General features: G+C 36.0%; 2 protein-coding genes across 2 annotated transcripts; both read left to right on the top strand.

The window, feature by feature from the left end:
* Positions 1 to 4,225: 4,225 nt before the first annotated feature.
* Positions 4,226 to 6,400, top strand: LOC145642922 (uncharacterized). The gene has a single exon (XM_081694077.1). The coding sequence runs from the start codon at positions 4,226 to 4,228 to the stop codon at positions 6,398 to 6,400; it is 2,175 nt and encodes a 724-aa protein (XP_081550203.1).
* A 5,228-nt stretch (positions 6,401 to 11,628) lies between these two features.
* Positions 11,629 to 13,996, top strand: LOC145556016 (uncharacterized). The gene is made up of 2 exons (XM_081617708.1): positions 11,629 to 12,015; positions 13,875 to 13,996. The coding sequence occupies exons 1-2, from the start codon at positions 11,629 to 11,631 to the stop codon at positions 13,905 to 13,907; spliced, it is 420 nt and encodes a 139-aa protein (XP_081473834.1). The 3' UTR covers positions 13,908 to 13,996.
* The last annotated feature ends 396 nt before the right edge of the window (positions 13,997 to 14,392 follow it).

Raw genomic sequence — 14,392 nt, 5'->3', positions numbered from 1 at the left:
TCGAACCATGTAGTATCTCTAGTTTCGCTATGTTAGTTAACAAGTTTTATTCCCACTTTGAAAGTAGCAGGCAGTTCGACAAGCAAACAAGCGATCTGTATCGGATCGTCTAGGGGCCCAAGGAGACTATCAGGAACTATTGGTCCCGCTTCAACAAGGAGAAGGTCTCAATCAAGAATGTCAACAACAGAACTGCCATCGAAGCCTTCCTCTACGGACTGCATACAGATTCAGATTTGTACAAGGACATGGTCAAATACCCCTGTTCGACGTTTGAAGAAGTCGGGACGAGAGTCGTGGCCCAGATGCGTTTCGACGAGGACATCACCAATCGCAGCTCCTACCCAAGTGTCAGAGGCTCGTCCGACTGCAAAGCCCCGAGCAAACAAAGGAGGTCGTGGTGACATCAGCCCTATGAGGCATCAGGTAGATCACTCTCATTTAATGTTGTGCTGGTAGAACAAATCCTTGACGCCCCGCAATACCCCGAGATATCAGAGTATGGGTTCGACGTGAACATCGTAGCTGTGGTGAAAGAATTGGAGCCCTTGGGGAACAAAGTGCGCTGGCCGATGAAGAGCAACAAGCCAGAGTCGGAAAAAGACATGAGCAAATGGTGCGAGTTCCATAGCGACCATGGCCATAAGACAGAGGGTTGCTATGCCCTGCGACGAGAAGTAGCCGTCCAGCTGAAGAGGGGAAATCTCAAGCACCTGTTAGGGAAGAAGAAGAGCAGCGATGCCGGTCATCCCAGAGTAGAGACGACAAATGGGCCTCCAAAACCGCCCGCACCTATAGTAGTAGTTAATGTTATTACTGGTGGTTTTGATATTTGTGGACTAACTTATTCTGTAGCAAAGAGGATTGCAAAGTCGTCGGTAGAAAATGCAGATGCTCCGGACGAACTAAGAGATCCCCTGGAGAAAAAATTAGAATCAATGGCCATTACTTTTGACGACGACGACGTCAATAACATCAATCGGGAACATGAAGATTCTCTATTGATCTCTCTGTTAGTTGAGAATTGTCTGCTTCGAAGGGTGCTGGTCCACGGAGGTAGCTCCGCAAACGTCCTGTTCAGAAGAGCTATGGAAGATATAGGGCTGAAAGATAGGGACGTCACCAGGAGGTCAACGACTCTAGTCGTTTCAGTGGTGAAAGCATGTCAACTCTCGGAGAGATAACCCTACCGACCTATGTCGGAGGCCTCAACCCCCAAACCAAATTCAACATCGTCGACTGCCTGTCAGCCTATAATGCCATATTAGGCCGACCTTGGATCCACTGACTAAAAGCCAACCCTTCTACCTACCATCAATCAATTAAATTTCCTACCCCATGGGGAATCTAAGAAATTAAAGGAGAACCCCGTGAAGCCAAACACTGTTACAAAACAACCCTTAAGCCTACCATGAGAACCGCATATCAATTACAGTAAGGCCCGACACCAGACAATCCCAACGACCTCGAGATCGACGAAATACCATTAGACCCAGAAAACCCTGTCCAAACAATCTGTGTCGGAGCCAATCTAGCACCTGGACTCAAAAGTGCCATCCTAGCCTTTCTTCGAGAGAACAAAGACTGTTTCGCGTGGTCAGATGAAGACATAATTGGTATAGATCCAAGCATCATTTCTCACAAGCTGAACGTTGATCCAAATCACAAGCCCATAAAGCATAAGCGTTGAAAGTTTGCTCCAGAGCAAAATAAAATCATCAACGACGAAGTGCAGCAGCTGATCGAAATCGGAAAGATAAGAGAAGTCAAATACCTAGATTGGCTCGCCAATGTTGTCGTCGTCAGCAAGAAAACGGCAAGTGGAGGGTGTGCATCGACTCACCGATCTTAATAAAGCATGCTCGAAAGATCCGTTTCCATTGCCGCATATCGACGCCATGGTAGATGCGACGGCCGATCACGAACCCCTAACATTTATGGACGCCTATTCCGGATACAATCAAATCCTAATGCATCCCGACGACCAAGACACTACTACATTTTTTATCAAATGCCACGGCCTAATAAAGGCTAATGCAATGGTATTTTAATTGCCGTTGCAATAGAGTAGGCTAATGCGTATTAATGTTGTGAGAAGTAGAGCTATTACCACGGCTCTAATGAACCGTTGCATCAGCCTAGATATTTCAACAAAAAGGAAAGCTATTGCAACAGTTTGTGATTATAGTAATGGAAATAGTATAGGAGGCGCGCTGAAAATTTCATCTTCCCTCTACTTTTTTGCCCAAATATTTTGAACCCTTATTTTCTCTCTACTGTACTATCCGTATACTTTCCCCATTTTTCTGATTTCTCCATTTTTCTCTTCGAATTCTCCATTTCCCCCAATCCTCCATTTCCCCCAATTCTATTAAGCTATTTTAATTAGCAATTCCAAAAACTTTAAATTCTCAATTTTCCCCAAATCTCCGATTTTAAGGCCATAAAATACTCAAAAATTACTTACAATTTCTTGAAAATTCTGAGAGGAAAACTTAGTGAAGTAGAGGAAGGCGGAACTCAAGAGGTGGTGTAATTCAAGTGACGTTTGGTTGCTCAAGAGGCGGCGTAATTCAAGTGGAGAAGTTCCATTTTCGTCTTGCATGTCCTTGTTGCTGATATCTCGACTTTGAGTTCAAGGTATACAACGATTCTTCATTTCAGAAATTTGATTCTTCATTTCAGAAATTTCTTAATTGAAATTTTTGTTGTTGCGTTTTGATAAAATAAATTTTAAATTTTTATTGCTGTCTTTGGGAATTTGTATTTGAGTTTGAATTTCAGGTTTATTTTTTCTCAAATTTTACTGTGAAAATGCTATACATTTTTGGGGTATGTTTGGTTGAATTTGTTGTTGTTTTTGCTCTAATTATATGGGGAAAAATTGTTGTGATTTTCTGGTGTATATTGTGCTCGAAATTTGGGGTGTGCTGCTTGATTTTGATAAATTAAATTTTAAATTTTTAATTCACATATTACTGTCTTTGGGAATTTGTATTTGAGGCCATGGAATATGGAATGTTCTTTATCTTTGAGTTTGAATTTCAGGTTTATTTTTTCTAAAATTTTACTGTGAAAATGCTATACATTTTTGGGTTATGTTTGGTTGAATTTGTAGTTGTTTTTGCTCGAATTATATGGGGAAAAAATGCTGTGATTTTCTGGTGTATGTTGTGCTCGAAATTTGGGGTGTGCTGCTTGATTTTGATAAATTAAATATTAAATTTTTAATTCACAAATAGATGCAATTCTATGTAAGCAAGAATAGAGTTAACTAATTTAAGAGTTCAGAAAAATTACCCATGTTTTCCATTAGTTTGGGCATCACGAAAACAACTAACAACATGAAGCCAACCATAAGACCAATTGTGTGAGATTCACTGTTGATCCACTGTTGGATAGAATGATACTCTGTGATAAAAAAGACTAGTTCATGGCTTACCTCATAGAGTCATAATAGTATTCCTCTCTTAAGGGCTCCAAAGCCATCTCTGACAACCCTCTTCTGGTTTCCGTCAATGCAGCCTGGACTTTTTCAGGGTTTCCAGCACTAACATCAACACGAACCTACACAAACAACATGAAAAAAATTACTTCATCTATGATCAATAATGACTAATAACTTTCAACATTTGATAAATAGGATGCCATGTAGCTACTCCTATATCCAATTCTTATAGCATAAATTATCTTGAAACAACCATTGACTCGATTTATGTACTTCAATTCTACTTTCTGATCTGAACTGAGTCCTTTGTATTAGTTTATATATGTTTCTGATCTTGAAAATATTATGGGCTTAATATCCTACATTTTATGCATTTTTAGTTTACTTCATCTATGATCTGAATTAGATATTCTGATTTCAAAATAAAGCCACTTATTTTTTATTATTGAGGATACAAATCTGTCTAATATATATTGCTGAATAATGAAAGGTATCAATTTCTTTTGGACTTTTGAATTGATCATGTACATGAAGGATTCTTAGGTACTTTGTTTGTTGCTGTTTTGATAATGAAAGGTTTTTGTCAGTTGCTGGTTAAGGTTTCTGTCAGTTTCTGATAATGAAAGGTTTCTGTCAGTTTCTGATGATGAAAGGTTTCTGTCAGTTTCTAATAATGAAAGGTTTCTGTCAGTGACTCTCTTAACTCTTAGTAAATTGGTTAAATGTTTTTATTGTAAAAATTAAGTAAAATAACCCTCTTTATTCTTACCATAAGGTATGGATAGTGGAACTAAAGAGTGGTGGATGTTTGCCAAATGGAGTGATGAATATGAACGGGGAGTAGATGAATATGTACAAAAGGCTTTTGCTTCTAAGTCTCAAGGAAATCAAATTTGTTGTCCTTGTGAAAGTTGTCATTATCGTTTTTGGCGTCATGAAGGTGTTGTGAGAGATCACCTTATTTGTAATGGTTTTGTTCCACGAACGGATAAGTTATCAGAGTTAGGGATCCACTTTGAAAGGGAACAAACTGTTTTGGATAACGAAGAAGGGTCAACCCCAAATGATTTTAATGATGACATAGTAGAATTGTTGCATGATGCACGTGATGCTTTTAGAAATGGGCCAAATGACGAGGCAAAAAAGTTTTTCAAGTTAGTTGAAGAGGGCCAGGAAGAATTGTTCCCTGGTTGTAAAAATCATTCAAAACTTTCCTTCATGATCCATCTTTTTATTTTGAAGTGTGATCATAAGCTAACTAATGTTGCTTTTGGAGATATATTGGAGCTTATAAGGGAGGTGTTACCTGAAGCGAAACTGCCAGCTTCTTTTAATGAAGCAAAAAGTGTTCTGAAAGTGTTGGGGTTGGATTACACTAAGATTGATGCGTGCCCAAATGATTGCATGATATATTGGGAAGAGCATGAAAATGCAACAAGCTGCCATGTTTGTGAGACGCCAAGATGGAAATCAAATGACACAGAGAATGACATACAAAATGAAAATGGAAAAACCTATAGGATTCCTCAAAAGATTCTTAGGTACTTTCCAATCAAGAAAAGGCTTCAACGACTATTTTTGTGTCAAGAGACGGCAAAATACATGACTTGGCATGCTGATGGGCGTGAAAATGATCATCTCTTACATCATCCTGTTGATGGTCAAGCTTGGAAGGAATTTGATTCTTTATACCCAAAGTTTGCTGATGACCCACGCAATGTGAGGCTTGGGTTAGCCACAGATGGATTTAGCCCATTCAATTCAATGAGCATTGTCCATAGTACATGGCCAGTTATGTTGATTAATTATAACTTGCCTCCTTGGATGATTATGAAGCCTGAGTTTTTTATGCTAGCCTTACTAATTCCCGGGCCGTCTTCCCCTGGCAATGACATTGACATATATTTGCAGCCACTTATCAAGGACTTGAAGGATTTTTGGGAGTTTGGGTTGGAAACTTATGATGCTTCGACTAATCAAAGGTTTGACATGCATGTAGCATTGATGACTACCGTGAGTGATTTTCCGGGTTATGCAATGTTATCTGGGTGGAGCACAAAAGGATACTTGGCATGCCCTGAATGTCATTATGAAACAGATTCCGAGTGGTTGCCTTGTAGTGGTAAGACTGTGTATAGGGCAAATCGTAGATTTTTGGATCCATCTCACCCTTGGCGTCATGATAAGAGGAATTTTGATGGAAAACTTGAGGAAAGATGTCAACCTATTCCATTGAATGGAATTGATATTGAGAATATGTTGCGTGATTTTCCAAATGCATTTGGAAAGAAGCAAAAGAAACCAAGGCGTGATGTGGATGATCCGAATCCGTGGAGAAAGATACCCATATTTTTTGAGTTACCATATTGGAAGCATTGCTCTAATCGCCATAATCTTGATGTAATGCATATTGAGAAAAATTTCTTTGATAATATCATTGGGACATTATTAGACATTTCTCCGAAGACCAAGGATAATGTGAGTGCTCGTCGAGATTTGGTAGAACTTAATTTGATGCCAGAGCTTCAACCAATTGAATTTGAAGATGGTAGTGAAGAATTTCCAAGATCTCGCTTTTGGATGTCATTGGAGCAAAAGCGTAAGTTCTGCCAGGTTATAAAAAATGCTAAGCTTCCTCAAGGTTATGCTTCCAACCTTAGTCGTTGTGTGCAAGTTGGAGAAAGGGAAATAGCAGGCTACAAAAGTCATGATGCTCATTTTATGATGAATTATCTTCTTCCAATTGCTGTGAAGACAACATTACCCAAAGATGTTGCTAGTCCTTTGATAAGACTTTCTGCTTTTTTCAAAGGTATATGGAGTAAAACTATTGATCCCCGAGATCTTGAAAAATTGCAATCTGAGATAGTTGAAACTCTATGCCTACTTGAGAGGATTTTTCCACCTGCTTTTTTTTTATATAATGGAACATTTACCCATACATTTGGTTGACCAAATTAAGTTGGGTGGACCTGTGAGTTCAAGGTGTATGTATGGGATTGAGAGGAATCTTCATGAAATGAAACAAGATGTTCGAAACAAGGCTCGTCCAGAAGGCTCAATGGCAGAAGGAAACCAAGCTAAAGAATGTGTTGCTTTCATAGCTAGATTTTTGAAACGATCAAGCAAAGCCACACCTGAAGTTAATGAGTGTGGTACCTCAAAATCATTTTTCCCTAAGGTAGGACATCCTATCAAAGGAAAAGGAAGGACCTCAAAGAAAAAAAATCGTGGAAACATAATTGATCGCAATACATGGGCACAAGCACATCGTTATGTCTTGTTCAATTGTCATTGTGAGGAAGTTGAGAAATATATAAGGTAAGATTTGTAATCAAAATTTAGGTTTATTTATATTTTTTTATAAAATGTCTTTATTCTAACTCTAGTGCGTTAGTAAGAGAAATATTTTTTTTTACAGTGAGCACAAGATTTGTGTAAGTGCTAAAAGGAAAAGAAAATGGAATAGTGCTCAAGACCACAACAAGGATTTCATGGATTGGTTTAGGGAGAAAGTTGATTTGATTCTTAAAGATGGCCATGATAATATCCCGGACCATATTTTGTGGTTATCAAAAGGTCCCTCTCACGTTGCCAAAAAGTACACAGGATACTCGGTCAACGGCTATAGATTTCATACCATGAAGCGAGATGCAAACCGTGTAACTCAAAATAGTGGCGTCACTCTAACAGCCATTACACATAGCTTTGCAAGCTCCAAAGATCAAAATCCTGTTGTGGGAAATGTTAATTATTATGGTTCAATAACTGAAATCATTGAGATATCTTATCATGGTCATTTCAGTGTTGTCTTATTTAGATGTCAATGGTTTCACTCAGAGAAGGATGATGATGAGCTTATTACGGTTAATATGAATAAGACCGTTTCTAAAGAAGAACCTTTTATCTTAGCAACTCAAGCACATCATGTGTTTTATGTGGAAGATTTGAATAGAGAAGGTTGGCATTATGCTGTTCAAATCCCTCCTAGAGAGTTTTCAGATGGTATTGACATACATTATTTTAATACTTCACTAAATGTTATTTTACATACATAATTAACATACTTCCATTTTTTTTACATTGTAATTTATTTCAGTTTATTATATTTACATGGCAATTTATTTCAATTAATTATATTTACATACATAACTAACATACTTCCATTTTTTTTTCCAGATGAAACCGAGTAGACCCAAAGTTCCTACTTCCCAAAGTCAGCTAACTGAATATGAGTTGCAACGGCTTCAAAAACTGAAATTCAATGCAGAGAGAATGGAAGCCCGAGGATCAGCATCTGTAGCTAATAAGATACTGGAAGAAAAAACAAAAGCCTTAATTTGTCCAAGTGCAAGGCAAAAACGTATACCAGAAAATGAAGATGATGACTCTACGTCGGAATACGATGGTGAAAATGAGGTTGAAACTGATGACATTATGGAAGGTGACAATGTCACTTCTGGAAAAAGAAAAGCTAGTAAGCAGGTATTCACTTCTATTTTGTCATTTATACACACTGTTTTATATTGTTTTTCACGGTTTACATGCAATTAGTAATGCTATAATTGCCTTTTTTTTATAGGTTTCAAAGCAAGTAAAGAAGTCATCATTTCGCCCTAAAACTATGGCTAATGTTGTGGAAGTGAATAGCCATAAGAAGCATGCAATTGATGAAGTTCAGAACACTTACTCAATTGAGGTTGCTAGTGTTAAAGATCAACACATCCAAAAGAAGCAGCAAGTTATCTCAGAAAAGAAGGGAACAAAACGAGTGTTCTGTTCTCCTGGTTCTATGTCAGCGTACCTTGAGTTCTGGAAAAGGCAAAAAGAAAATAATGATGGGTTTGTATCAGGTACTCAATCTTTGAATAATTCTCTGACAAGAAAAGCAATGAATAATGGCGCTGCATTTAATGAGAATACCAATGGTGATGCTGATGTACTAAGTGAGAATGATGAAGTGGATGCACTAAATGAGAATGATGATGATGTTGGTAATGAATATGAGGGTGATAAAGGATTACAAAATGAAGTTCAATTTCAGTTTGGAAGTGAAGGAATGCAAGGTATTTGCAATCATTTTACGTAGTATTATTTATTTTAGCTTTTGTTAACATGCTAAAGTCTGGTGAATTGTTTTTCTCTTATTATATCTGGATTTGTTTACTAAAAAGGTATAAATTTATTTTAAGATTTATGAAATATTGGAGTACATTGTGAGTTGGATTCTGCCAGTAGCTGCCTTAATAATTAGCTGACCTGTCAGTATTTTGATCTTTGGATTCTGCCAGTAGCTGCCTTATTAATTAGCTGCCTTAGTATTTTGATCGAGTTATCTCAGAATTTTTTTTTTGTTTTGGTGTGCAAGCTGATATGTTTGTCTTCTATTTATTGAGGTTTTGTTATTGTTGTTCTTTGTTGTTGTTGTTGCCTAGGCTTTGCTGTTTGTTGGTCTGCTGCTGTTCAAGTGCTCTATTGCTTGCTTATTTTTTTTTGTGATCTAATTTAGTTATTTGCTAGCCTAGGCTGTTCACACTCAGCTGTACAAAGCATTTAGGAATCTATATATCATAAATACCTACCCAAGTCTGAAGTACGTGCTGCACAACATTACGCTGCCTCCCATCAGGAATTGGGAAAAGAAAAATTGGCTTAGATAACCCTTTATCTCTAACTGTATGAATTAGGTTAGTGCCTGTTATGTATTAATTTGAGCTACTTGTATTTTACGACAATTAATTGTAATTAAGGCTGAATGCTTGAGTATTTTTTATTAATCAACGGTTGGTTTACAAGGATAAGCATAACTTGAGGTTATGAATCTCATAGTAGCTTTAGGCTACAACTCTCTCTAGTGTTTTCTCTCAAATTTCTGGATGATCTTCCTAAAGACTACCTTTTCCTACTAATACTCAAAGCTTACAGGATACATGTGAACTTAATTAACTAAAATAGACAAACCAATAATGAACAAGGTTAGAGCTGACTGTTTTCCTTCCCTAATTCCTCTTAATTGCTTTTGTCTCATGTCAATTGTTTCTTGCTTCCTTTGCTTCTCTTGACTCTTGTTGACTTCCTTTTGCGCGTCTCGAGTATACCAAAAGTGGTGGCTGACCAGTGGTGTTGACCCCATTGAACCAATCCATAACAGTGCCTCAATCTTAAAAGACCTGTACACACCATCCCTTGGATAATTGGCAGACGAGGATCATCCCATCCATCCACTCTTTCATTATATACAAACCACAGAAGCTTAAGCCAGCTTAAAAGTGTATAGACCATACTCAATCTGCACATTATGAGCATATCCTAAACCTAACCAGCAATTACAATTAAGGTTGAAGACAACAACTAAAGCTTTAAATTATAAACTGTAAAGTGAGAGAGGAAGCTCAGATCTCATCCAATAGAATGAAGAGAAAAATTAAAGATAGAATACTTAAAACCCCAAAAGAATTGGAGATCGAATGAACAAAAGTAAAATAAAATGGGTATAATTCAACAGCAGCAAAAGAAGTCATACATATTGAAATAAAACGAAAATAATCAAGCACAAAAACAGAAAACCAAGTAATAAACACAGTCGAATATTTCTATTATCTGGACTACCAACAAACTAAAAGGCTACTGGCAAATCATTTCTACTTAGCAGTCCTATAATATCAGTTAGGAAATTACACAAATGGTCCTGATATTAGACACCCTTAAGAATTCTGCAACTTGCTACTTAGTCCTTGGCTCCTTGCAAGCACAATCAAGGAGTTGCCTTATTAATTAGCTGCCTTAGTATTTTGATCGAGTTATCTCAGAAAATTTGTTTTGTTTTGTTGTTAAAGCTGATATGTTTGTCTTCTATTTATTGAGGTTTTGTTGTTGTTGTTCTTTGTTGTTGTTGTTCTTTGTTGTTGTTGTTGCCTAGGCTTTATCACCCATCCATCCACTATTTATTGAGGTTTATCACTCATACTGATTCTTTTCTTGTCTTGCCACACAAATTCTGTCCAAGAACCTCCTGATTTAGAACCTGAAAAAGCTCCTAAAAGCAAAAGGCATCGAGGTCCAACAATGCTACCCAAGGTACACGCACGAACAAGAGAAGAGCGTGAAGTTATTGTTTTAAACTCACCGGGCCAACCAATTGGACCTACACGTGAAATTGTTTAGGAGTTCAAGCAATTCTTGGGTACTGTGGCAAGGGATTCTGAACTTGCACCATTAAATTACATTAAGTTTCCATGTCTACCCACACTTGACAAAATGTAGGAGTATGTCCAAGTATGTAGTAATATAATTCTTTAGCTTAAGTTTATTGGATTTCATTTTAAAAAAATGTTTCTTATTTTGTTACTAGACCATAAATAATTATATATTCATGATTTGTGTAGGAAAAGTATATGGTTCCTGAAGCTGGAAGAGAATGGGTGATGCAAGCTATCAATGGAAGCTGGAAAGCTCATAAATGCTTGACTAAGAAGAACTACTTCTATGCATATCCCACTGATGCTTTAAGATGGTTTCATAAGCCAGACACAATTTCAGAACCTCAATTTAGAGAGCTTTTGCAATATTGGCATTCTAAAGAGGCCGAGGTATTATGTATATGGTTTTGAAATGTGTTGTGCAATATTGACATAGTTTCATGACCTTAATAGCCTATTTGAATTTACTTTTTTATGATTTATTTACGTGGTTCAAAATTTTTAAATCTTTATTGTGTTATCACATAGGAAATCAGTAAGATCAACAAAGACAATCGCCTAATTTTAGATGACATGCACACTATGGGCCATAACTCTTACGCAATTTTACGCCATGAGTTGGTAAAATAATTCATCTCATTTTTTGACACTGTTATTATCTTTATAATCATTAATTTACAATAATTACATGTACTACATGAAGCTTTCATCCCTGTCCTTTAATTATTTGAAATCACTTCAATTTTATGTATAATGTTTCACAGAAACAACAAGATCCCGATAAGCAAGAACCTTCTCAAGCAAGGGTCTATAAGGAGTCAAGGAAGAGAACAGTGAGAAGGACATACCTTACCAACCAAGAAAAAATAGCAGAGAATATTGTGAGTTAACATGCATGTTAGATCTATGTTATATTTGTTTTGTTTTGATAAATAATAAGCACGTGGCTTTATATATATTATTTTCCTAATATAGGCTAAAATGGATGCTTTGGAGTCTTCCCAACATGAAGATGGTAGTGACTCTAAGGACCCTTACTCCGAAGTGATTCCAGAACCTAAGCGTAAAAGCCGTGTACGCCTACAAGGAAAAGGTGTGAAAAAGTCAGATTTGAAGAAAAAAGAAAAAAATTCAGATTTCATATTCCTGGCGGAATTCTTAGAAAATATGCAATCTCAATTAGTACAACAACTTGCACCAAGCGTAACAACTGCAATTTTGACTCAACTTCAGGATGCTAACCCCGGGATTAATCTTGTCATTCCTGATTTTTCGATTCCATCGGCTCCAAAGGATGCATGTAGTGCGCCACATCTTCTCGTTGACCAAAATAGGCAATCTTCTAAATCTGGGGCTACAATTAATCAGGTAACATAAATTATTTTCTGTTGCTTCTGTCTAAATTTAGTTTATGCTATTGACCTGATTCTGCCGTAGCTACTGCTGAAATATTGTTGTTGTTCATGTATTTTTCTGATGCACACTTTTGCTTTATTCCTTTACTGCTTTTGGTTGGTTTTGTCTGCCTTACTTTTGCCCCCTTTTTTCACTTATATGGTTGTACACTTTACTGCTGAAATATGGTTGTTGTTCATGTATGTTTCTGTCTAAATATTGTTGTTGTTCATGTATGTTTCTGTTTCTGTTACTGATTTTTTTTTTTTTTTTTTTTTTTTTTTTTTTTTTTTTTTTTTTTTTTACAACTAGAAAAGGAAGGTTAATCCCTAAACTTAGTTTAGTTTTCCCCTCGTTTGATTTTTACAACCAGAAAAGTTGAATGTAGGTGGTTGTTTTCTACAAGTTAGAACAGATTTGCTTGTGTATGTTGAGAATTCTGTTCTAAGCTACATAATTTCTTATACTATTCTTTAGGAGATTTGAATAACAATACCTGAAGAAGCATGGAAGGTTGAGCAGTAGGATCATCATTAACATGGCTTCTTGTTTTTCTTCCATTCACGGTAGTGACTGAAGGACTATTAGCTGTTGTTATGTCCCAAAAACTCATTTTCTTCGCCGCTGGTGCAGGAGACAAAAGCCTATGACTAGAAGTTTTTACTTATGTGTTTGCTTCCTTTGACCTTAAGCTTGATCTAGTGACTATGCTTTTCAATCCTTCATCTCTCGGCCTCACCCCTTTGGATAATTTCGCAGTTAACTCCCTAATTTTTCATCCTTTTTCTTTAGTTGCAATGCATGATCTCTCTTCAATCTTTCCATCTCTCCCTCTAATGTTTTCACCACCAACTGTAGTTCCCTTACAACTTCTTCAGATTCCTTCTTTCTGTTTGGTTCTGGTGTTGTTCGCAATGGAGTCCTTGACCTTTGCTTGTTGGATGGAGGAGTAAGAATAGACCTAACAGAAGGAGGAGTTGGTGAGGCATTAGCAGCTAAGGAGTGAGCTTGAACACTTAATAGCTTCTGTTGTTGCCTTGCTAGTTGTACTCGAAGTTCCCGGTTTTCCTTCTGTACTTCGAGTAGCAGTTTAGCCTGACCAGCATTAGATTGTACCAGCTCTTCATTCGTTTCATATCCCTGTAAATCATACAGAACCAATCAGGACATATGCTAAATTTCTCTTGCATATTCTGATTCATGATGCTCATATAGAGTATATATATCGTTTTATTAGACTATATGTACACTCTCATATCCTAGAAGGTACAAGCACTCTCTTAATTGCAAAGAAAATAGAGGCAGTAATGTTTAAACTAGTTTGATGCATTGAAGAGTAAAGGTGAGTACCTTGTTCCGAATATCCTTGGCTCTATCAGCCCAATGAAGGGTATTTTGTGTTTCACCAAAAGTAAGGTTTTTTTTTTTTTTTTTTTTTTTTTTTACAACTAGAAAAGGAAGGTTAATCCCTAAACTTAGTTCAGTTATGCAAAAACCTCAGATTTTGCTGATTTTGAGTTATGAAAGCTCATTATTAATGATAGTACCAAGAAAATTAAAACAGAGGATTTTTGCATAGTTTCTGGACAGAAATTGTCCATTTTTGAACCCAATGGTGGGTTTGTGCTCTTGATTCATTACACCACTTTCTTATAATAATATGTCAAAAGCTATAGTTGTATTATTTTTATTGTTGTGCTTTATGAATACTACAATTTTGTTGTGCTTTATGAGTTTCCTTAGTTCGGTTCTATTATACTATCTAGTTAAATTATTTAGTCACATTATTTTCTATTGTTTAGTTATATTATTTTATTCTTTTTTACATGTAGGTGCATGGTGAGCAAAATGGAGATGAAGTATAGTGACTACATGACTAGCTAGTCATCTAACAAATGGTGCAAATATTTTGGCGACTCCTATCTATTAGTTCAAGTTGTGAAGATTTGAAAAAACTGGCTTATATATATGTTGGAATTTGTATTTTGGACGATTAAATTAATTATATAACTTTAGTTTATTAGTAGGGTGTCATACCGAAAACAAGTAAGTAATATTTTATAATGTACGTATTTAGCATTATAATTATTATTGTATATAAATTTAATGAATTTTTGTTTCTCTTAGCTTGTTAGTATATTTAGATTTGTAGTGACTAATATATATAATTAGTGATTTAATTTACAACTAATTTAACTAACTCATATAATATTATTTTACTGTTCCATTAAAAAAAATAATAATAAAAAATAATAATAATAATAATAATAATAATAATAATAATAATAATAATAATAATAATAATAATAATAATAATAATAATAATAATAATGCCGTTGCAATAGATACA

This window comes from Chenopodium album, chromosome 8 (genome assembly GCF_948465745.1).
Source record: "Chenopodium album chromosome 8, dcCheAlbu1.1, whole genome shotgun sequence".
NCBI classification, from domain to species: Eukaryota; Viridiplantae; Streptophyta; class Magnoliopsida; order Caryophyllales; family Amaranthaceae; genus Chenopodium; species Chenopodium album.
Note: the sequence above shows the minus strand (reverse complement) of the source record. Positions and strands in the feature narration are given on the sequence as shown.

What these genes read in the sequence shown, in the direction of transcription:
- LOC145642922 (XM_081694077.1), top strand. Translation starts at nt 4,226, where the DNA reads ATGGATAGTGGAACTAAAGAGTGGTGGATGTTTGCCAAATGGAGTGAT.
- LOC145556016 (XM_081617708.1), top strand. Translation starts at nt 11,629, where the DNA reads ATGGATGCTTTGGAGTCTTCCCAACATGAAGATGGTAGTGACTCTAAG. An exon ending in CTGGGGCTACAATTAATCAG is followed by an intron (nt 12,016 to 13,874) that starts GTAACATAAATT and finishes TTTTACATGTAG; the next exon opens with GTGCATGGTGAGCAAAATGG.